The sequence below is a fragment of the Hypanus sabinus genome, chromosome 8 (assembly GCF_030144855.1).
Source record: "Hypanus sabinus isolate sHypSab1 chromosome 8, sHypSab1.hap1, whole genome shotgun sequence".
NCBI lineage: Eukaryota > Metazoa > Chordata > Chondrichthyes > Myliobatiformes > Dasyatidae > Hypanus > Hypanus sabinus.
Window position 1 is genome coordinate 126362227 of NC_082713.1, and position 25769 is coordinate 126387995.

General features: G+C 43.2%; 1 protein-coding gene across 6 annotated transcripts in view; it reads left to right on the forward strand.

Annotated features, from left to right (window-relative positions):
- Window positions 1–25769, forward strand: part of large1 (LARGE xylosyl- and glucuronyltransferase 1) — a 402029-nt gene that overhangs the window by 358681 nt on the left and 17579 nt on the right. For all 6 annotated transcript variants that reach the window (XM_059977769.1, XM_059977772.1, XM_059977774.1 and 3 more), the window contains exons 10-11: window positions 19354–19509; window positions 23750–23913. In XM_059977769.1, coding sequence (XP_059833752.1) covers window positions 19354–19509; window positions 23750–23913 — 320 coding nt within the window. The remainder of the gene's footprint in view (window positions 1–19353; window positions 19510–23749; window positions 23914–25769) is intronic.

A 25769-nucleotide genomic window follows, 5' to 3' on the forward strand; every position in this document is an offset into this window, starting at 1 on the left:
TACCACACCAGAGAAAACAACCCAAGTTTATCCAATTTCTCCTACATTCATAGTTCATCCCTCTAATCCAGGTAGTATCCTGATAAATATCTTCTATACTCTTTGCAAAACTGTAATGGAATGACCAAAATTGCATGCAAATTCCTCCCGGTGCTTCAGTTGCCTCTATCGTCCCAAAGGCTTGCGGATTGGTAGGCTAATTGGCCTCTACCAGCTGCTCCATGTGTGTGAGTGAGGCATAGAATCGGGGTAGTTGGCAGGAAAGTGGGGAGAATGAAATGGGTTTGTGGTAAATGGGTTGGCATGGACTCCATAGAGCCAAAGGGTCTGTTCCCACCATCACCCCATTAGTAACTGCAGTGATGTCACCATTCATAGGATTGTGGAGCAATACAGCAGGAATCCATGCCCTTCGGCCCAACCACTCCGTACTAACCCCAGTGCCCACCCAGCTCGTCCCAGTTTCCTGTATCCCTCCAAACCCCACCCCCTCCGTGTACCTATTGTCAGACCTCAGTTTCTTAGATCCTTGGGTTCTTTTAGGAGCTCAGGAATCGGTGGAAAAACTTTGATTCATCGATTCTTCACGATTGTTTATTTTGAAGTTTAAACAAAGATACAGAGCATTTGAAACTGAGTGAGGAGCTGAGAAGCAAAGCAGAGATTAAAAAGGTTCACTAGATACAATATATTCAACAGATTCAATACAAAGATGATACCTTTGGGAAAAATCTATCACCATTGTAATCCAGGTAACAGAAATTCCTTAGGTAAGAATAAACCAATAGTTAATTAAAAAATGAGAAGGTATTGTATATGTAACTGCTATATCATCCTCTGCCAATACGTGGGAACAAATCACCGCATACTGTGAAAAATATATGACTTTGATAAAGATACAAATTGTGTCAGTAAAATGCTATGATTTAAACTATGATTTTAGTCTTGCAGTATTTCGACTAATATCTTATAAAACGTATTGGGGAATAAAATGATTCCAACTATGTACTGCTTAAATTATACTGTTGTATTTGCCTCCATCACTGGGCAGGCAGTTCATTCCATATACTCACCACCCTCTGTGTGAAAAAGGGTCCTCTCTGTTCCCTTTTAAATCTTTTTTCTCCCACCCTTAACCGATGCCCTCTAGTTTTCCCCTGTGCTTGGGAAAAGATTGCTGTTGTCCACCCTACCTATGTGAGGGTCTCTGTTGGTTGGAGTTGACCATAGATATTGCATCCTAGCTATCCAGATACACAAGCCTGGGAAATACGGTATAGAGAGTAAGCTGATGCCCGTGTGGCTAGCTCCCCCTCTCCACATATCTAATGTATGAAAGGAACGGCAGAGATTGATACAGTTTGGTACCAGCAGCATCACAGAAGTTGCCAGTCAGCACTGAACTCAAAGTAGGACTGCCTTAGGGACCCCAGCTCCGGATTTTTCCCTCGAAGCTTTTCCTATGATGGGTGCAGCCGCAAGGCGGCACAGGTTTGAGATCAGAGATTTCCTTCTCCTAGATGAGCTGCCAACATGGCTGATGAGCCCATCTGCCTGAAGCAACTGGTTTTAAGGTGCCAGTAACCTGCCTTTGTCCTTTGTCCTTTCTCCTGTCAGTAGAAACAGTTCCACCGGGTTTAGTAGCTAAGCCACACTTGAAGGCCAGGAACTAGACTTGGTTGCAATTTGAGGCGCACGCCATTGGTAGCATTTAATAGGCAGTGGGAGTTTGGCCCCATTACCACCCTGCCCCCCCCCCCCCCAGCTATAACAACCTTACCTATACCTCTCATAATTCTGAATCTTTCTATAAGGTTGCTCTTTTTTCCAAGGAATAGAGATAACTCAGACACACTCGTCCTGGCAACACCGTTGTAAGTATTTTCTCGCCTCTTTCCAGTTTACTGCCTTATTGTAACCAGCTGCTCTTTGTGAACATGGGGCACAAACAACCAGCTGGAAGAGAGTGCAGTAGCTTCTTTAGGCCATGGGTCGGAGGAGGATGTTTGGGTTACAGATCTTGACTGCTTCCTTCAGTGATGTGCAATCGACTGAAAGGGCAGGCCAGGTATCGCAATGTGAGAACAATCCCTGGAATATTCTCCCTCCTCGTTCAGCACCAATGTGAAGGCTTTTTTCAGCGCTGGTGAGCAACACCCAGAATTAATTTCCATCTTTACAGGGCAGCTGCTTGTTAGCAACTCATGACAACCTCGTGCTGTATCCTGCAGCAGGTGAAGTATGGCCAACTCCAGGTCAGACTTGAAGCTAATGAGCTGGATGAAAGAAAAGAATGCCAAGGTACTGGCACAGCTTTCCCATGTCCTTGGCTGAGGCAGCAGGGATTCAGGTGAACCCTCAATTAGCTGGGAACCAGGCCATTAAGATCCACTCATCTTTCATTAACTTTGTGGGCAATTATTGACTCTTTCCAGCTGCTGGAAATGCTTCGTCTGCTAAAATGTTGTACCTTGGCGAATAAGGGGAGTCTCTGGGTATCTCCAATTCACAGGAGGAGTTCTGATAACAAATTAGCCCTATGGAGCTAATGAAACTTCACCCCTCTAAATTAATGCCTGCCGAGCTTCTCCATGGCTCAACGGTCCCAGAGTGTTAGTTTTAATGACAATTTTTATATGTTGTTTTTAGATGCAGTGCCTGCTGTTGGTTTTCTTGCAATTTATACTGGCTGTGTCCCCTGTGCGTGGCATGTTAAATTGGTGATTGCAGATAAACCAAACACAACATTGCAGCAGAGTTGGATTACATGGAATGGAGCAGGAGATGTGCAAATAGATTTTAAATCATTAGTTGCTCCCGCCAGCAACGTTCTCGACAAGCTTTCTCTGACAAGTTACATTCTGAATGCCTCCATAATCACATCAAATGATGCTCAGGTGGAGGAATGATTCTATCATTGAACAGTCCTGTTGATAACATCAATAACAGACATGGCAGTTAATACAAATGAAGGTTAACAGCTTGGAAGTGTTTGTTGTTATCTGCAAAACAAAAACAACAGCAATGTGGAAATGCCAAATCAGGGTGACGTTAATTTGGGACTTTGATGTATGCAAATTTCTTACCACTTCCACTGGCAAAGTGGGGAGTGATTTTGCTGGAACTTGCCTATGAAGCAACGAAGTTCTCCACTGCTAGGTTTAAGAACAACTACTTTCCTACAGACATTAGAGTTTTGAACCGATCTGCACAATCCTAAACCTACCTCAGCTACAGACAACTGCAGGCCACCTTTTGCACTAACTACTATGGGCTGGTCTGATTTGGCCTTTCTTTTACACTAGTCTTTTTCTTCACAGTCTGGAATAATTTATGTCCTGTGTATTGTTTGAATCTATGTGCCTCTGTAATTTTTCATCCCATCCATCATTAAGGACTCCCACCTCCCCTGCTGCTTGCCTACGGAACACCGACCGTTGGAATTGGAATTCAATGTGCCTGATTATATTTGTGCGGTGTCTCTCACATGGGACATCAGTATCAATAGTAAATCGCAAATAGCTTCACACTCGTGCACACCAACGATTCCCTGCATTTTTATAGCATTGTTAATTGTGCAAAGATGCCTCAGAGGTGCGTAATCGATTAAAGTTCGAGCCCACTGGAGCAGATTTTAAAATGCAAGACTGAACAATGGAGATTACTTCAATGCCAAGGCAACACACACAAATTGCTGGAGGAGCTCAGCAAGTCAGACAGCATCTATGGAAATGAATAAACAGTCGACGTTTTGGACCGAGACCCTTCTTCACAACTGGAAAGAAAGGGGAAAGACACTAGAATGAAAAGTGGGGAGGATTCTATTACCAATATAAATGAAGTGATAGACAATCATTATGGGTTATATTTAAAGTCTTCATTTACCAACCACCATCTTACTTCCTTACTTATTTTGACGTGGATGCCATTTAACCCATCACAGCAATCCCATTAAATCTTTGCCCCCCGTTTCTATCCTTCACACATGCCCATGCACCCTCTCCTTTAATTTGGTTGCCTCCTACATGTGCTAAGTAGTACGATCAACCCATCAGCACATCTTTGGGACTTTGAGGGAAGCCGAAACACCGAGAAGGAACCCTGACAGCTGTAGGGAGACCATGCAGACTCCACGCAGAAAGCAACCGGGGTCTGGATGAAACCAGGCTCTCCGGCACAGGGGTGCAGCAGCAATATCTGGTGCACTACCACTGCCAACACTTGGTGGCTGATGCAGATTGCCAGCTTTTCCTCAGCCTCTGGCAGTTAAAGGCAACTCGAATTTATTGAAAAATGCACAAAGACAATGAGATACAGGTGCAGGGAATCAGAATCGGGTTCATTATCATTGACATACTTAAGTCGTGAAATTAGTTTGCAGCAGTGGTACAGGTCAATACATAAACTTCACTATAAATTGCTGTTTTATATACATAAATTAAATAGTTTGTGCAGAAACAGAGCAAAAATAGTGCAGTAGTGCTCATGGGTTTGTTGACCATTTAGAACCTGATGGCAAAGGGGAAGAAGCTGTTTCTAAAATTGTTGAATGTGTCTCTTCAGGCTCCTGTACCTCATCCTTGATGGTAGCAAAGATAAGAAGGCTTGTCCTGGGTAGTGGGGACCCTTGATGATGGATGGAATGAAAAATTGCAGTGGTGTCAGAGGCATGTGGATTCAAATACACAGGACATAAATTATTGCAGACAAAGAAGGAAAAGACCATAGCAAGACACTAGTGCAAAAGAAAAGCACAATCAGAGACAAGACCAAAGTAGTACAAGAGGTGGCCTTTGAAGAGCAAGGATGTGATGCTATAAGGCACTGGTGAGGCCTCACTTTCAGTATTGGGAACAGTTTTGGGCTCCTCATCTTAGAAAAGATGTGCGGTTATTGGAGAGGATCCAGAGGAGGTTCATAAGGATGATTCCAGGAATGAAAGGGTTATCAGACAGGGAACATTTGATGGTCTGGGTCTGTACTTGCTGGAATTCAGAAGGATGAGAGGGGAATCTCAATGAAACCTTTTGAATTTTGAATGGCCTAGACAGAGTAGATGTGGAAAGGATATTTCCCATGGTGGGAGTCTAGGACAAGAGGGCATAGTCTCAGGGCAGAAGGGCGCCCTTCAAAATAGAGATGCAGAGAAATTTCTTTAGCCAAAGGGTAGTGAATTTGGGGAATTTGTTGCCAAATGCAGCTGTGGAGGCCAGGTCGTTGGGTGTATTTAAGGCAGAGATTAATAGGTTCTTGTTTGGACGTGGCATCAAAGGTTATGGGGAGAAGGGTGGGAACTGGTGTTGAGGAAGAGATAGAAAAAAGGATCGGCCATGATTGAATGACGGAGCAGACTCAATGGGCCAGATGGCCTATCTGCTCCTATGTCGTGTGTCTTATGGCCTTTGCTGAAGTAGGGTGAAGATTGTGCAGGTCAGTTCAAACCCAGATGGCTCTTGGAAAGTAGCTGTTCCTGTTCTAACCTGGTGGTGTGGGTCATCAGTATTCTGTACCTCCTGCCCAACGGCAGCAGTGGAAAGAAGGCATGACCCCTGAAGTATTTAATTGTCATAGTTTCTACATTACATCACTGACACGCTTTGACAGACTCAAAGCAAAACAAGAATCATTCATTCACAACGCAATTCATGTACAATTCTAAGTGAAAAGGGCAGACAGGAACCTACTACTGAAAAGTTGGAAAGGTCAATGAGGGTAGTGTTAGAAACAAAAATTGCATTTGCCATTTTTATTCCAATTACTAATGTCAGACACAAGTAAGTGGCCAGCTTCCACAATGAGCCTGTTCCAGTACCAACCAGTACCAAGTTTTGTGGCTCCCACTAGGAGTTGGGTATTCTCAAAAATGGATTATATTACTCAAAACCACCAAGGTAAATGTTCAGATTTCCACAGCACTTATTCCAGTCCCAGAACATATCAAAGCACTCTGTGTAATTCATATTCAATTCAATTCACTCTATTTTCCCTGAAAAACTGTGTCTGTGCAGTGGTAAGGATAACATCACAGAACTTAAGATACGCAACATATAGTTAAACACAATATAAAATACAGTGGGTAATAATACTAAAAATTAATGCATGTAATTTAGAATACAAATGCACACAATAAAACTGACCGTGTTTACTGTCAAAGGTGTTATGCATACTATATATTCAAAATTGGGTGTTGAAGAAGCACAAGACTGGATAAGACTCTTGTGATGCTGATGGGGAGGGACCTGTAACATCATGCAGATGCATGAGAGTGTAGAATGTGTGAAGCGTATGTGTAATGTCCTCTACTTTTGCTGAAATATGGTTATTTCAGAGATGATTAGATTGAAGCCTTGAGGAGTTTCCCTCAAAGGGTTTTGGGTACAGCAGGCTACAGCAATGGAGTTTATGAGGCCTTCCTGCTGGAATAGAGACACTGGTACTGTAGGCAGCTGATGGAGCTGCTGCCTGACAACTCCAGGGACCTGAGTTCAAATCCGGTCCTTGGGTGCTGCCTGTGTGGAGTTTGCATGTTCTCACTTACTGCAGAGGTTTCCTCCTGCATTTGAAATGTGCGCTGGTTCGTAAGGTTAATAGGACACCATTCTTGTCTCTAGTGTGGAGGTTGGTGGTAGACGAATTGGGAAGAGCTGATGGGCATGTGAGAGAGACAAGCCACCAGCCATAGGACAGGCCTCACTGAGCCTCCAGGTCTTGTCCCTGGATTTCCAGACTCTCAGACATCAGGCCTCTGACTTTGGATTTCATTCCAGGATGGGCTGAACTTGGACAGACCCCTGACCTGGGCCTTGTGACTCCTCTGGGCCTCCACCTTCAGCCTTTGCCTTCCAGACTTCATTAGGTTTGAACTTTGGGCCTCTATTTCCAGGCTCATACAGACCTCGGCTACCAGACTTGGATGAACCTCTAGCCCAGGTGCCTAGAGGCAGAGAAGGGTTCACTGCCTCTTATGAATCCTACAGCACCCGGACTCACCCACCCCAACCCGTACAGACTTCCAACCTGGGACCAGTTGCTGACATTTGACCGCAGAGTGATTTGACCTGGACTTTCAAATTACTCTCAGAGCCTTTTAATTTCTGCCCATGACCTCTAACTTCCTCTAATCTCTGTCCCTAAACTTTAATCTGACCCCCAACTCTGCTCTTAAATCCTGAAACCATCCCTGTGAAGCTAAAGAATACAACTACTTCTAGGGCGATGTCCTCCAGTTAATGATCTACATTTTGGCGGTGTGTTCAGTGATCTGTCTCCGAGGATATTCCATGAGGCTTTGAGTGAAGTCTGCACCCTCGAGGCCAAGAAGCCTGGACTTGAGACGCGAGCCCATGATTGACTCCATTTCTCTCCCGATCTCACTGATTAAAGTGCCAAGGAAGATTGAAATCATCAAGGCGTGTGGGGAAGGCAAATGTGTTCTGTGCTGTCTACCAGCCTGTCTGTCACTGCTGCCAGAGGAAGATATCTACATGGGATGGTCTGTCTCTCTCCCTCTTGCAGAGGATGGCGCTACAGTCCTGGCTCTTGGGGAAGGTTTAATAGATGTGGTTTGTGGACTGAACTCTGTAGCTCACGTAATGATGTGTTTCTGCTTTTTGCTCACTCCTTTACCTTCACCACTATTTTGCGCGATTTTGAATCAGGGCAGCCTGAAGATAATGAACTGAGTATGCCTGGGCTCTTTCAATCTTTGTGTTTTATGTTCTGTGTTTTCCGCTTTTTTTTTGCTGCCGATTGTGCAATTTGTTTTATTTTGCATATGGAAGGGGTCTGATGTCTGTGGGAAGACGAATCTCAGGGTTGTATGCTGCAGACATACTTTGATAATAAATGTACTTTGAATCTATAATTCTGAACCACAGCATCGATAGACATCATAGCTTGGCATCATTGAGACCGGAAGAAAAACATAAATTAAACATGGAACTAAACAAGAAAATTAAATATAGATTATATTAAATTAAACATTGATTAGACACAAATTTTTAAATGTACTGCAGTGCAAAGTAGTCACGGTGTTCCAGTACTGAGGAAGTGATTTGTGTTTTTAAAATTGTATTTACCCAGCCCTTTGAGCTGTGTAGCCCAGTACCCCGATTTAACCCTAGCCTAATCACAAGCAATTTACAATGAACAATTAACCTACCAATCGGTACGGTGGGAGGAAGCTTGAGCACCCAGAGGAAACCCACGCGGTCATGAGTAAAACGTATAAACTCCTCACAGACAGTGGCAGGAAATGAACCCAGGTCGCTGGTGGATGGACACAGCAGACCATAATGCAAGTATCCAATCAGGATACTCCCAGCGGTACTTCTCAAAGAGACAGCATAGGTATAGGCCCTTAAGCCCTTCCCATTGGAACAGCCCATTCGACACTAATTGTTTCCTAACCCATTTTATTCTCCGTTTCTCATCAATCACCCGCCCCAGTTCGGACTCCAGCACTCACCTGCACGATAGGATCTATGTGTTTTTTTGGTACGTTGGAGGAAGCTGGAAGTGCATGCAGTCGCAGGGAGACCACGCTAATTCCGAACACAGACAGCAATGGGCGTCAAGATTGAATCTACATTACTGGCACTTTGAAGCAGGAACTCTAATTGCTGAGCATCAGTGTTGCCCTTAATATCATTACCCATCTCCTCCCTTCCTCTTCCCTTACATTGGCGACCATCCTATGTACAGGTGTTTTTGTAGAATCAAGGAAACTTTGAACATCGTCAGGGGCTGTGCAATCAGGTCTAAGAGATTTAGTCTGATTCACTGATTCAAGATGAAGAGAGTCACAATCATTTGGTTCAAGTTCCTCGCATGTTCAACAAGTTCTTTGAGAATATGCCATAATCATGGCATCTGTAAAGACAACTGTAAAAGTTTGTTAGTGTTCGGTGACATTGATACAGGAGTAAATATGTTTGTGGGGTGCAATGGGGAGCTTCCTTCATATTTGCATGTGTAAAGGTCCCTTTTGCCTCAGTCTGTTGGACCAGGTTAGAGTTTGTCGAAAAGGCAGATCCTCTGACGGTGCAGCACCCTCTCCATACTACATTGGAATCTGTACGTGGCTCACCGAAGTGTGCCCTGAACCCTCAACTTTCTGACTTGCTTTGGGGGGGGTGGGGGGGAGCAACACAACCACTCTGATGTTAGAATGATGACTCCTGAGACATAGAAGGCTATTCAGCCCATCAGTCTGCTCTGCCAATTTATCATGTTTGATTTATCCCCCCCCCCCCAACCCCATTCTCCCTGTAAACTTTGACGCCCTTACTAATCAAGAGCCTATCAACCTCCACTTTAAATATACTCAATGACCTGGCTTCCACTGCTGTCCGTAGCAATGAATTCCACAAATTCACCAACCCCTCTCTGGCTAAAGAAATTCCTCCACCTCTGTTCCTCCTGTTCTAAGGCTGTGCCCTCTAGACCTCGACTCCTCATTAGCTGAACAGTCCTTTGTGTCCAAACAAAATCTGCCGTGATCACAGGAAACTGCAGGGAGTTTTGAGAGTTGCATCATGAAAAGCGGCCTCACCTCCTTTCAATTTGTCTGTTTTTCTCACCGCCTGGGTAAAGCAGCCAACATAATCAAAGATCCGCACGTTCTCTTTCTCCCCTCTCCCACTGGGCAGAAGATGCAACAGCTTGAATGTATGCAACACCGGGCTCAAGGACAGCTTCCATCCCACTGTTATCAGACTCTTGAATGGGCCTCTTGTACAATAAGCCTCACGATCTACCTTGTTATCATTTACCTGCACTGCACCTTACGGTTGCTTTTGCACTTTATTCTGCATTGTTACTGTTTTAACTTATTCTAGCTCAATGCACTGTGTAATGATCTGATCCTTATGAACAGCAAGCAAAGCAAGCTTTTCACTGTACCTCGATCCATGTGACGATAATAAACCAATTCCAATTTCAATTCCAAACTAATGAAGCAATTAGAAATTCAGAAGAAGCTGCTTCACCCAGGGAACGTTTCAAATATGAACAGCCCGCTGAGCCACGATGTTGAGGTGGGGGTTGGTTTTGCCACATTATAAGTGAAAGCAATAAATGAAGATGTGAGAGAGGATATGGTGAATGATGAAGACTCTGTGAGGGAAGCACATCAGTTGGATCAAATGACCCGTAAACACTATGGTTATAATCTTTCCAGATCATTGCTAGTGTTTCCGAATACAATATTAGTAAATAGAAGGACTTTGAATTGAAGAATAATTTCAGCCAAAGTTTTAAATAAAATCAATGGACTGATGACTGGAACTTCAGCAATGGCCTTTCTTTCTCTTTCTACAGGAGTTTTTTTTTCCTCCACTCAAGCACAGAATCTTGGCTGGCTCTCAATTGTAGTCCCAAAGATCATCAGAATCGGATTTATTTTTATTGATATATATCATGAAATTTGTTGTTTTTTGGCAGCCATACAATGCAAGGTATAAAAAAAATTACTGCAAGTGACAATAAAAATGTAGGTGGATAGATGGACAGAGAGACAGAGGAATAGTGAGGTAGTGTTTGTGGATCGTTCAGAAATCTGATGGCGGAGAGGAGAAGAAGCTGTTGCTAAAACATTGAGTGTCAGTCTTCAGGCTCTCTCCTCCCTGATGATAATATTGAGAGGGCAGTGTCAACACTCAAGTAATATTCCAAAAATTGTAAGAATTGCAGGTGCTGGAAATCTGAAACCAAAGCCAGGAAACCCTGGAGATAACCTAGATGGGCAGCATCTACAAAAGATCGTTTGAGATCATTCATCAACATGGCAAGATTACAAAACATGCAGATTTTGAGTAATTGAGAATTCATTAAGAACTTGTGCCTTTGATTTACCTTGACTTGAGTTAGCTCAGTATCCCTTGATTTCCATAGCAGTCTCTGTTGTGGATGTCTTAACAATCAAGACTCCCTACCTTAGGTAGAGAATCACAAAGAATCACCACCCCATCCCCAGGAGAAAATATTGCTCCTTATCTCTGTCCTGACCCCTTTTTGATGAAGTTCTCGGATTTCATCAAAGTCCAACTATTTCCCAATTTGGATGTGTGGATTTGGGGACTAGGTGGTTCTCCATTAAAGGGATGGGTAATTGGTCTGATATCATTCTACATCCTCGGAATAGAAGCAAAAAGTATCTGAAATTTTCCTGACTGACTCCATCTATTACATTAGCATGAGTCTGGTCAAACATCTTCACAACACCTGTGTTCCAAATCCTTGTCAAATCTCTTGTGTAGCAACTTAATTTCTTTTAATTAATAGAATCTACACCATTCTGAGCGAGCTGAAGATTGCATCTCTAATGGTACATTGCTCTTTTTTCTTAATTATCTTGCAGATAACTAGTTATAGTAATAGATTAGAATGTGCTTTCTCTTTATCCCATAAGAAAGAATGAATGGGGGTGAACAGGCCAGAATTCAGCAGTGCATCAAAATTCGTTCTTCACCTAAAGCTCCATAATCCTTGCCCTATTTTACTGCCTTATAACACCATGAAATACAAAGGGAGAATTAGTCAATTCCCCCATTGAATCTGTTCCACCATTCAATCCCTGTTCTCCTGCCTTCTCTCCATAGCATTTAGCTCCCTTACCAATCAAACCCTGCAGTAAATGCACCCAATATCTCTGGTCTCCACAGACCACCGTGGCAATGAGTTCCACAAATTCACCACTCAAAAATTCTTCCTCATCACAGGTTTAAAGGAATGGTTCTTTATTCTGATGCTCTGCCCTCAAATCCTAGACTGTTCTTCTAATGGAAACTTCCACTCTATCTAGGCTTTCAGTATTGGATAGTTTTCAATGACATCACCCCCTCATTCTTCTGAACACCATCAAAAACTCAAAGCTTAGGCCTTTCATTCCTGGGATTATTCTTGTAAGCTTCCTCTGGACCCTCTCCAACACATCCTTCCTTAACTTTCACCTTCTCGTGATATATTTTTGGGAAAGGACTTCTGGTTTAGATTTTTATTTTGGGTGAGGATGAGATTTCACTCAGTTGGTTGCATTCCTGCCTCTGATTCTGAAGTTCTAAGGTTCAAGACCTACCCTTTGAGGAATTAAACACAAGAACAAGAGATGTTCAAAGTTCAAATTAAAATTTGTTATAAATTTATTCTCAATAAATAAAAGAACAGGTATAATGTTTTTGTTTTTTTTATTTTATTGGGTTCTCTTTATTTAGCTTTAGGTCTTGCGTGAAGATCTGATCACATTTTAGGTCCTATTTATACAGAAATAGAGAATATTCTACAGGGTTCACAAACTTCTTCGTGCCACTGTACATGTCACCACATACAACCCTCAGCTTCATTTCCTTCAGGCATGCTGAGCAAATCTATAGAAGAGTAACTGTAAACAGGATCAAATTGTGCAAATGTAGATATAAATAAATAGCCATCAATAATGAGCATGAAATAACAAGATAAAGGGTCCTTAAAGTTGATTATTGGTTGAGGGAACCCCAGAAGTAGAATGAGTGTAATCATCCCCTTTTGTTCAAGAGCCTGATGGTTGAGAGGTAGTAACTGTTCCTGAACCTGGTGGTGCGAGTCTTGAGGCACTTGTACAATCTATCTGATGGCAACAGCGAGGAAAGAGCATGGCCTAGGTGATGAGGATCTTTGATGATAGATGCTGCTTTTCTATGGCAGCATCTCATATAGATGTGCTGGATGGTTGGGAGGGTTTCACCCGTGATGTACTCGGCCAAATCCACTACCATTTGTGGGATTTTACACTCAAAGGTGTTGGTGTTGCCATACCAAGCCATATTGGAGCTAGTCAACTCGCTTTCCACCACACCTCTACAGAAGTTTACCAAGGTTTATGATGACGTGCTGAATCTCCGCAGATTCCTGAGGAAGTAGGGGCACTATCATGCATTCTTTGCAATTATATTTATACGATGGGTCCAGGACAGGTCCTCTGAGATAGTGACCCCCAGGAATTTAAAGTTACTAACCTCGTCCACCTCTGATCCTCTGATGATTACTGGCTCATGGATCTCTGGTTTCCCTCTCCTGAGGTCTACTATCCTTTGTCTTATTGACACTGAGTGAGAGATTGTTGATATTACACCACTCAGCCAAATTTTCAGCCTCCCTCCTGTATGTTGATTCATCACACAATAGTGGTGTCATCAGTAAACTGGTTTTGGAGCTGTACTTACCACACAGTCGTAGGTGTAAAGCGAGTAGAGCAGAGGGCAAAGCTCACATCCCTGTGGAGCTCCTGTGCTGATGGAGATTGTGGAGGAGATATTTTTGCCAATCCAAACAGACTGTGGTCTACAAGTGAGAAAACCCAGGATCCAACTGCACAAGATGGTATTGAGGCCAAGGTCATGAGCTTTACTGATTAATTTTGAGGGGATGATGGGATCCTGATGTATGCACTTTTGCTGTCCAGATGCTGTGTGAACACCCAATGAGATGACATCTGCTGTAAACCTGTTGCTTCGGTAGGCAAATTGGAGTGGATCGAAGGTCGCCAGGCAGACAGGATACCATACTCTTCTTAGGCACCGGTAGGATTGAAGCCTGCTTGAATCTGGTTGATATCACACACTGCCAGAGCGAGGGTTTGAAGATATCCATGAATACATCAGCTAGTTGGTCAACACAGGTCTTCAGTACTCGGCCAGGTTCTCTGTCTGGACCGGATGCTTTCCTTGGATTCACTCTCTTGAAGGCCTCATCTCATCTTCAGACACTGAGACCATAGGATCATCAAGAGATATGGGAGTGTGCGATGGCTCCTCTCTGCCCTGGTGGTGAAAGCGAACGTAAAAGGCATTTAGCTGATCTGGAAGGGAAACTCTGCTGTCCCCTGTGTCACAAGATTTGACTTTGTAGGAGGTTATGGCATTGAAACCCTGCCACAGCTGTCGAGCATTCTCGTTGATTCCAGTTTGGTCTGGAATCTCCACTTTGCCCGAGAGATGGCTTTCTGGAGATCACACCTGCACCTCTTGTATCATTCTTGGTCTCCAGATTTGAATGCCTCTGGTCTGGCTGTCAGGAAATTGCAGATTTAATTGTTCATCCAGGGCTTCTGATTGGGGTAAACACTAAATGATTTTGTGGGGGCACACTCATTCACAGCTATTTTAATAAAGTCTGTAACGGCCCTGGTGTAATCATTCAGGTTGTCAGATGAGTTGTTGAACACAGCCCTGTCCACTGACTCAAGGCAATCCTGTAACCGTTCCTCTGCTTCCTGCGACCACCTCTGTATAGGAAATAGAAGCAAGCTATTGGGCCCCTTTATGTCTGTTCTACAATTCAATACCTCCACTTGCATTAGCCCTGCATCTCTTGATTCCCCTAACAGTCTCTACCTTGGAGGTACTTACAAATAAAAACTCCACAGCCTTCTTGGGTAGAGGATCCCAAAAAAATCACCACCCCTAGGAGAAAACCCTCATCTCTTTCTTGATCCCTTTGGTTTTTTTTATTATTGAATCTCATGGATTTCACCGAAGCCCAAGATTTCCCAACCTCAGCACACAGATTTGGGAAGTAGGTAGCCCACCAAAAAAGGATAGGAAATGGATCAGATATAATTCAACATCCCCAGAAGAGAAGTAAAAAGCATCTGAGACTTACAGCTGACTCCATCTATTATATTAACATAAGGCAGGTTGAACCATCTTCACATCTCCTGTGTTCTAAATCCTTGTTGAATCTCGTGTAGCAATTTATTTTAATTAATAGAATATGCACCATTCTGAGTGTGCTGAGTTAATGCATACAAAATCTAATGGTACATTGCTCTTTTGTATGCAGTACATGCGGATAGCTAGTTATGGTAATAAATTATAATGTGAGTCTTGTTGGAAAGATAGGGCACTGCCCCCAATGAGCAGTGCAATAGCCTGCACTTCCTCTATTGAGCAACCATTGAGCATATTTAGAAGGAGCGATGCCACAGAGGCAGCACCCATCATCAAGGACACCCAATATGCAGAACAAGCTGTTTTCTCACTACTACCATTGGGTAGGAGGTATAGGAGTCTTAGTCCCACACCACCAAGATCAGGAACTGTTTTACCCTGAACCATGCATAACTTTACTCACCTCAGCACTGAACTGCTTCCACACATACAGACTCAACTTCAAGGACTCTACAACTCTTGTTCTCAGTATTAGTTGTGTGTGTGTGTGTGTTTGTTCCGCACCATTTGTCCTCTTTTGCATGTTGGTTGTTTTTCAGTTTTTTTGCATAGTTTTCTACAAATTCTATTATATTTCTTTAATTTCCTGTAAATATCCACAAAAAATTGAACCTCATGTTAGCATATGGTGACATAGACATTACTATATAATAAACTTACTGTATACTGTAAGAAAGAATGAATGGGGTGTGCTCAGCAACCGGGACAGCCTTCTTAGATAGAGAATCCAAAAGAATGACAACCCCAAGAGAAAATATTTCTTCTCTTCCTTGTCCTGACCCTTTATTCTGAGACTGTAAACTCATGGTCTTAGATGCTGCAGCCAGCGGAAGTGTCAGCTGATACCTTGTCAAGCTCATAAAGAATGTTGCATATTTCAGTGAGATCACCCCTTAATCACAAAATCTAGGCTGATGCTCTAGTGTAGTAGAGGTTCATTGTCAAACTTGCCGTGATTGATTAGCCAAATAAAATGGGAGTAAGGGAATCATTTCTGGTGAGCAAGCTAATGCTTGTTCTTCATTCAACACTAACACAGATTAGCCAGTTATTAGATTCCTGTTTGTGAGATATTGCTGCTTACAAATTGGCTGCTGGATCTCAGCAGTGCCTACACACCATTGCTTCGGAAAATTCAGCAGTCATGAAAAGTTAAAATAGAAAGTGCTTACTGTTGTTAGCTCTTTTACAAGAGTCTCACATCTTTGGTGTTCTTGCCACCACGAGGTCTGATTTCATTTTGAGCATTTGTATTAGTTCTCCCCCCACTGACATAATTCACACATCCATTTTGCTCTGTTTTTGAAGAACATGACATTAGCTACAGTTGAATTTCTCCCCAATAAATTCCTTTCAACTTGCTGGAAAGGGATGGTTAGAGCTGTGGACATTTTACCTATGGGGTTCAGCTATGAGAATCGGGTTTGCTATCACTGGCATGTGTTGTGAAATTTGTTGTTCTGCAGCAGGAGTACATCGTAATGGATAAAGATACTATAAGTTATAATAAAAAATATAGAAAAATCAATAAGTAGCTCAAAAAGAGAGCAAAATAGTGAGGTAGTGTTCATGGACCGTTTAGTAATCTGATGGTGGAGGATAATAAAGTTGTTCCTAAAATGTTGAGCGTGGGCCTTCAGGCTCCTGTACCTCCACTCAGATGGTAGTAATGAGAAGCGAGCATGTCCTGAGAGGTGGGGTCCTTAACAATGGTTGCTGCCTTTTTGAAGACATTGCCTTTTGAAGCTGTCATCAGTGCTGGGGAAGCTAGTGCCCATGATGAAGCTGGCTGAGTTTTTTTCTGCTCCTTCACACCGGTGACTCCATCCCATACAGTGATGCAACCTGTTAGAATGCTCTTCACTGTACGTTCGTAGAAATTAGCTAGAGTCTTTAGCGACGTACCAAATCACTTCAAACTCCTGATGAAATATAATGGCTGGTGTGCCTTCTTCACAATTCTTTCAATGTATTGGGCCTAGGATAGATCTTCAGATATTTTGACACCCAGGAAACTGCTCGTCCTTTCCACTACTGACCCCTCAATAAGGACCTGTGTGTTTTCTCCTAACTTCCCCTTCTTGAAGTCCACAGTCATTTCATTAATTTTATTGACATTGAGTGCAAGGTTATTGTTGTGACACTACTTAAACCAGCCAATTTATCTCACTCCTGTATGCTTCATTGTCACCACCTGAGATTCTGCCTACAACAGTTGTGTCATCAGTGAATGTATAGCTGGCTTGGCACTTGAGCTGTGCCGAGCCACATAATTCCGGGTGCAGAGGGAGTAGAGCAGTGAGTTAAGCACGCTCCCTTGAGGTTGATTGTCAGGAGATGTTATTTCCAATCTGTCCTATGATCTCCCAATGAGTATGTCAAGGATTGAGTTGCAGGAGGGGGTACAGTGGCCCAGGTTTTGAAGCTTGGTGGTTAGTACTGAAGGGATGATTCTGTTGATCACCGAGCTGTAATTGATAAGCAGCAGCCTGATGCAGGTATTGCAGTTATCCAGGTGGTCCAAACCAAATTGCAGTGTGTCCTGTTCCTGGCTCAGGCAGGAGCTAATTCCAGCCAAGACCATCCTATCAAAGCTCTTCATCACAATCGATGTGAGTGCTACTAGGTGATAGTAATTAAGTAGCTCACTCCTGTTCTTCTTGAGTATAATTGATGCCCTTTTGAAGAAGCTGAGAATCTTCATCTACAGCAGTGAGAGATTGAAGTTTGGTGTTATTGGCAGTGCCGGTATTTAGTGCCCATCCTGAACTTAACAAATTGTTAGAAGGAAACTTCATTGTTGAGTCTGCAGTCACCTACAAAGCAAGCAAGGGCAGCAAACTTCCTTCTTTGCAGATCATTAGTGAGTCAGATGGGAATTTTTGACAGTCTCCTGGTTTACTTGAACTCACAAATCAAGGAAATGAATCTCAGGGTAGTATTTGGTAACATATGCGTACTTCCATAATAAATTTATTTTGAATATTCCCCATGTGCTGTGAAGGGAATTGAACTCGTGTTTCAGAATCAATGGTTCACACCTCTGGCTGCTGTTCGCTAACTTAACTACTGCCACACCATAGACACTGAGAGTCAAAACATGTATCAGAGGCCCCTATTGGGACATGAGATCAAATGTCAAGCATCTGGACATTTCAGCCCATCATACTATTGGTAGCCAATCCATACCTTATATCCCTCTCCTTGGCTCCACTGCCTTTCATATCCTTGCCTAAATTAAAAAAAAAACATTGGTAGAGATCCTGAAAGCTGCAGATGCTGAAACCTGGAGCAACAACCATTCTGCAGGAGGTCTGGCAGTGGCTGGGGAGGGAAATGGATAGTCAACGTTTCGGGCTGACACTCTTTATCTAGACCAATGAAGATGAAGGGTCTCGAACAGAAACCTTGACTGTCCCTTTCCTTCCGCAGATACTGCCTGGCCTAGAGTTTCTCCAGCAGTTTGTTGCTGTTAAGTGTCCACTGGTTTGGAAGTTTACATTTGTTTCTCCCAACTCCCAGGAGAGATGTCTTACGCCTGTTTCACCTTCACGTAAAAAGACACAGCCCAGAACCCGACCTATTGCAGACCATAAACTATCTTCTTAAACTTAACCAATATTAATATTATTTTTAATATCCTCCTCCCCCACCCCCCAAAAATGGCATCAACTCTCCCAGGTTCCACTCATCACCTGCACACCAGGAGCAATTCACAGCGGCCAAATTACCCATATCTTTGGGATAAGGAAAGAATCAGGGGCACCCAGAGGAAGCCCACACAGTGCAAACTCCATGCAGGCAGCGCCAGTGGAGAATCGAATTCTGGTCGCCAGAGCTGGGAAACAGTGGTTCTTCCAGCTGTACCACAGGGCCATAAAACCATTAGACCTAAGAGCTGAAATAGGCCATTCAGCCCATCGAGACTGCTATGCCATTCGATCATGGCTGATTTATTACCCCTCTCAAACTGATTCTCCTCCCATCTCCCTATAACAGCTGTCTGTGGCAATGAATTCCACAGATTCACCACCCTCTGGCTAAAGAAATTCCTGTTCATCTCTTTTCTGAAGGGACATCCTTGTATTCTGAAGCTATGCCCTCTGGTTCTGGTCTCTCCCACTGTTGGAAACATCCACTCAAAGTCCAAACTATCTAGGCCTTGCAATATTTGGTAGGCTTCAATGAGATCCCCTCTCATTCTTCTAAACTTCAGTGAGGTTCAGAGCCTTCAAACATTCCTCGTGTGTTTAACCCATTCATTTCACGAATCTTATGAACTTCTTCTGGACCCTCTCCAATGACAGCACATCCTTTCTTAGATATGGGGCCTACATCTGCTCATAATACTCTAAATATGGTCTGTCCAATGACTTATAAAGCCTTCAGCATTACATCCATGTTTTCCTGAAGAACTTGGTCTCTAGCAGAGTCCAGTGACAATACCTAGCGTCTGACTTGGTAATCATGTGTGTTCCCTGTTGAAGAGTCTAGTGATTTAATATCAGCAGAGAGCCACAGTCTATGGCATTGGAAGCCTGCAGTAGCCAGTGCTGGGAAATGGTGTGGAGACAATGGACCTGTGCACCCATGTCCCTCTCATGTAACTCCAAACATGGGACCTTGACCTGCCTTTATTTTCCCACAGGTGATCCACTGGAACTCTCCCAAGAAGCTGCGAGTGAAGAATAAGCACGTGGAATTCTTCCGGAACCTTTACCTGACGTTCCTGGAATACGACGGGAATCTCCTGCGCCGTGAGCTGTTTGGCTGCCCCAGTGAGATCGACAAGAACAGTCAGAATGTAAGTGTAAAAGACAGGGAGAGGCTGTCTGAAGCTCCCTCACACTGTTTGAGTGGGAGCCTTTCGATGCACTGTTACTATTCCTATTTTTAGCCTTAGTTGGTAGCAGTCACATGTCTGAGATTATAGGTGGTGTGTTCAAGCCCCACATAAGGCTTTATTGTCTCACCTAGATCAGCCCATCAGTGCCCTTCAGAAGGAGCCACCCCACAGTCTGAGATGTGCTCTCTACAATGAGAAGTTAAAATAAGACTCACTCTTCCTCGGGCATCACAGAACGGTCTCACCAATATTTATCCCTCGGGCAGGATCACGTGAAACAACTTCCTGATCTTTTATCTCCTGGCTGTTGTTCTAGGGGCTTGTTGTAATTAAATCTGGCACAATCGTGCTCAGGTTCTCCAGTTTACAATCCTGGCCTCTGGTGCATATTGTCCCCGAATTCTCAAAAATGTGTGAATCGGTCAATTAATTGGCTCGTGTAAATTTCCCCTCGTGTGCTGCTGAGTGGTTGAATGTTGGGGGTGTTAATGGGAACTTGGGAAAAATAGGTTACGGGGAAATGAATATAGGGATGGCATTGCTCTGTGGGCTGGCATGGATTTGATGACTAAAATGAGATCCTTTGCTGTAAAAAAAAATAGATGGAATGTAGACAAGGTCAGAATGGCAGACATCCTCCTGTTTAGGGAATCAGTGCACCAGTCCACGGTGTTCCAGTAATCCCATCACTGTCAGTGTGATCAGATTTGTATCCCCAAGTTGGTATAATTTTCAGGAGTTAAACTCCCCAGGTACCATTCTTGGAATTGAACTTGGAACCTGAACACTACCTGTGGGGCAGAGACCCTGCTAGAGTTCAAGAAGAGTAAGAGAGCACACCGCAGGAGTTTGCAGAAAGTTTTGGAACTGTCATACAAGTTAATAATGCCTTGAAGTACTGTCACCTAATGCTTCACTCATTGAAGGAACTTTAGTATCCCCAGAGTGGCAAGAAGTTCAGGTAAAGGTCATTTTACATCACTGTAGATGCTCCTTCGTTCAGTCACCACTGACTGAAGCTCCACAGCCTCATTTCTTTTGGAGCAGGGTGACGAACTTGGCCTAACTTGACCCAGAAACCATTGTCATCAGGTGTTTCTGTGGTAACTATGGAGACTTTCACAGCTCCATGCAGCATTGCAGTCACTGAATTTTCTGTACTTAGATGCTTACATCCACTGCAGCCCCTTTTAACGTGCTGTTCTTTCCGTGGCACTACGTCCCCACACCTCATCTCCCCAGGTCTCGGTGATCTTCCTGAGCCCCTCAGGCTCCAGGTAATTCCCCAACCATTCAGGCTGCTTCTTAGCTCGATTTTGGATTTTCCTCTCAGCATCCACCTCAGGGCCTCCTCTACCTCTAAACTCCAAGGAGCAAAGGCCTCACTTGCTCAACCTTTTCCCTTAAAGCACCACATCCATCCTAGAAAATCAGCCCAGTGAATCATCCCTACACTGCCTTCACCTGAAGCGTATCTCCCCTGAAACAAGTAGACTTCAACTGTCTGAAGTGATCATACCCAAACCCTGTACAGATGTAGCAGGACTCTCCTCCTTTACAACTCCAATCCCAAGTATTTCTTTAGACTTCCGAGCAGAATGTTGTACATCAATGAAAATGTTACATTTTGTGTTCAAGGCCACCTACAATAATGTACCACAGCATTCTGTGACCTGCCTCCATTTAAACATAAATAACCTCACATTTATCTGCACTATGATTGATCTGCCAAATGTTTTCCCACTCACATCACCCACCTACGATCCCTTTGCAGAATCTGTCTTCCTCAAAAAATGTGCTCCCGAACCAGATTTATTATCGCTGACATTTATGACATTAAATTTGCTGTTTTGCGGTAATGGTGCAGTGCAAGGACATAAAATTACTATAACGTGCAAAAATGGTGCGAGAAAATTAATTAAAAGAATAACATTCAGATATCTGATGGTGAAGAGAAAGAAGCTCTCTTTGGGTTTATCTTTGTATACTCTCTGTCCCTTCGTCTCTATTATTATGGATTGTAAATAGTTGCTGTCCCATTGGTGATCTCTGTGTGACACCCATTCATGACATGAAAACTCCAACCATAAAAATATCTTTAGTTTATCTTTCCCATGTTGGCCAGTACTCTTTCATGCTAATGTATCACCTCCAGCTGCATTTGAAGATCATACCTTATGTATTAACTTAGAACAGCATAGCAAAGGAACCTGCCTTTCAGTCCACCATGTCTGCACTGTACCTGATGTCAAATTAAATAAAATCTCTTCTACCTGCACATGATTCATATCCCTCCATTCCCTACATATTCATGTGTCCATTTAACACCTACCCTGGCAGCCCCTTCAAAGCACATGCCACTCCCTGTCTGAAAAAAAAACCTTGTACATCTCTTTTAAATATTCCCCACTCACGTTAAATGTATGTCCTAGAACTTGATATTTCTACCCCGAGTAAAGAAGATTTGCTACTCTATGTCTTTCATAACCTTATGAAATCAGTTCTCCACTAAGCCTCCAAGTGCTCCAGAGGAAATCAGGGATGTTTGCTCAACCTCACCTTATAGCTGATACCTTCTAATCCAGGCAGCATTCCGATAAATCTCTTCCACACCCTCTCCAGATCTTACACATCCTTCCTGTAATACTAGCACCAGAAACGTGCAAGGTATTCTGAGTTCGAATAACCAAAGTTTTATAAAGAACAAAAATACAAGCATGCCTCCTTTACTACCCTATCTGGTTGCATGGTCACTTTCAGTGAGCTATGGACTTGGATCTCAAGGTAGCTCTATCCATCAATGTTGTAATTGTATAATTCCCTCTTACATCAGGCCTCCCAGGGTTTAACACCTCATAGTTGCTTGGATTAAACTCCATCTGCCATTTCTCTGTCCATATCCGTAAATGATCTATACTCTGTATTCATTCACAATTCCGCCAATGTTGGCTACCCTGCAGACGTTCTGGACCTTTCCTGCTCCTTGCATAACCTTTGATCTGAAACTTTATTGATGCTGGTAAGAAATCCAGAACTACATTATTTACTTTATCTGTCCTGATTGCAGTCACAAGAAGTATTGATAATTTTTAACATAGATTTTCCCTTATATTGTATCATGTTGACTTCTCTTGTTTATGCTATGATTTGCCTAATGACCTTCTGCTGTCCTTTTAATAATGGATTCCAGAAGTTTTCCAGTGACTAACTTGCCCAAACTTCCTTATGTCTCATTCCTTCCTTACACTTATGGTTTTCCAAACGTCTAGGAACTCTTTAGAATCTAGGGAATTTTGGAAGATCACAGGCAATGCATTGGTTATCTCTGCAGCCAATTCTTGTAACACCGTAGAATGTTACAAGAAATGAATAACCTTTAAATTCTTGAAACAGGAAGATGATTGAATATTTGATATTCAAAATGTTTTAAATTGTATCACAGCTTGAAAGAAAAATATTGATCTTACTGCAAGGAGGAAATAATCATGGCTGGAAGACCATGCATGATGTAGAGCGCTCAAGAAAGGAGTACAATGCCGGAAGACTTATGGACGGTTCTAGCAGCTAGAACTTTAATGATGCAGATCCAAAAATCAGAGAGACAGATGTGTCCATGCCTAAAATGGTTGATCAGCTTTTACTTGCCCCATTTACTCTGCTGCTGATAAATCTAATAGTGCAGCCATTTCAATTTCAGCACAGCCTTAGCCAAAACCTTGACTTTGGGGGAGAAAAAATTGCAGCTGCTACTATCTTAGTACCTGTTTATGAATGAGGTGCAGGTCAAGAAATCCTACTGCACAATATTTGCTTTTCACATGCTGCACAATAATAAAATTAAACTTGAGCAATGGTGTTCGAACAATGAGAAAAACATGGTTTGTTCGGTCACTTTGGTCACCAGCTTATCCAAGTGTATGTGAGATGTCTGCCAGACATGGTCTTTGCCAAGTGCCAGATTGGGGCCACTTTTCAGAGTGGGCTAATGGGCATGTCAGACCAATCAGGGAGCTGCCTCTTCTCTTTCACAAGCTTCAAAGTAAATTTATAATCAAAGTACATATGTGCCACCATATACCACCCTGAGATTCATTTTCCTGCAGGCATTCACAGTGGAACAAAGAGTCAGTGAACAACTGCACACAAATGTGCAAAAGGAAAGCTCAGTCACTGGTATATATATTTTTCTGTCTCTCAGCTTCAGAAGCAGTTGTTGGAGCTGGACGAGGATGATCCCTGCTACGAATTCCGGAGGGAACGATTCACCGTCCATCGCAATCATCTCTATTTCTTGCACTATGCATTTGAACCATCGGCAGAACAAACTGAGGTCACGTTGGTGGCTCAGCTCTCCATGGACAGGTCAGATAGCTTCCTCCTTTCTATCACTTTGTGTTCTTTGAGACGAAGGATGGTTGAGATGAGAAACGCACCAATTTGCTGAGGAATACTACTGTAAATATAGTTAACTTAGCTTAAAATGCCAAGGGCCTGTGTTTATCCTCCAAACCAGGCACCTCAGTAAAACAAACAGTGCTGATTTTGGGTGATACCATGCCAGCCTGAAAGAAAGGTTACACACTCTGGCAGTCCAAGTCCTGATGCCTTTCCTGAAAGTAGTAGGTCAAAGAGATTTTGGGATGGAGATCCTCAACAATACTTCAGCCCTTTTGTATACAATGTTCCCAAGTAAATGTCACAAATGGCGGGAGGAGGAGGTAGAGAGGGAAACCCCAGTGATCCATTCGTGGTGGTTTTTACTATCCTCTGTAGGGTCTTGTAGTCCGATGCCTTGTAGCTTCTGTACCACTCAATGATACAGTTAGACAGATTGCTCCTGATGGTGCTCCTGTAGGATGTTGCTAGAATGGGGATGGGGAGCCCTGCATGCCTCAATCTCCTCAGAAAGTGTAGGCACTACCTCGCCTTCTTGACTAATGGCAAGCTGTTGTGAGTCCAGGTTACATTGTCCCCTGAGCCATACGTCCAGTGAGAGGTAGAGCCAAGTGTAGAGATAGATCTCGACTTCAGCTCAATGTCCTTTTGCTACCAACCCCGATCAACTGCTATCCCACTCCTCCTCACTTTTTACCTTTCGCATATTGGAAGTCCTACAAAGTGTGGATGTGGAGAGGATATTTCCTATCGTGGAGGAGTCTAGCATCAAAGGGCACAGCATCAGCCCTTCAGAACAGAGGTGAGGAAGAATTTCTTTAGCCAGAGGGTGATGAATCTGTGGAATTCATTGCTGTGAAGGAAAGTCATTGGATATATTTAAGGCGGAGATTGATCAGTTTTTTATAAGTTAGGGTGTCAGAAGTTATTAGGAGATGGCAGGAAATTGAGCCATGATAGAATGTCAGAACAGATTCGGTGGACCAAATGTGCTTATTCTGCTTCCATATCTTTTGGTCTAATTGGCATATTAGTTCCAGTGCTATTTGATTCAGGTAACTGGATGTCAGCCAAGACGATATAAAGAGATGGTGTCGGCTGATTATGTGTCATGATTGTGGTGAAATAACACTGTCTCCATGGGCAATGTAGACTTACTTCCTGTGCCCAGGACTACTTCCATTCTCCATGTATGGTCCAGCCAGCAGTTGTTACTATTACTGTCTGGTACAAAGGCCGACAATCCATGAATGTTTTCAATTCATTAGAACTACCCTGCTACTTACTACTGTATTGCTGTCTGTGCCACGCGCCAGTGAAGGTAAGAACAGGATGATATGCAGAAAAATGTGTGGCTGAGGAACTGATGCAGAGGTTCAGACTTCTGGATTATTGGGATCTCTTCTGGGGAAGGTATGACCTGTACAGAAGAGATGGGTTACACGAGGGGGACCAATATCCTTGCGTACAGATTTGCTAGACCTGCTGGGGAGGGTTTAAACTAATTTGTTAGTGGGATGGGAACCAGAGTGATGGGGCTTAGGATAGGGCTCTTGGTTTACAAGCAGAGGCAGTGTGTAATGTCAGGAAGGACAGGCAGATGATGGGGCAAAATTGCAGTGTAAAAGGGGAGACAAAACCAGAAAGGCTGATGAATACAGGACTGAGGTGTTATATTTGAATGCATGCAGTGTATGGAAACAGGTGGATGAGCTTGTAGATTGGCAAGTATGACGTCGTGGGCATCACCAAGTCATACCTCAAAGAAGATTATAGTTGGGAGCTTAACATCTAAGGATACCCATTGTATCGAAGAACAGCTG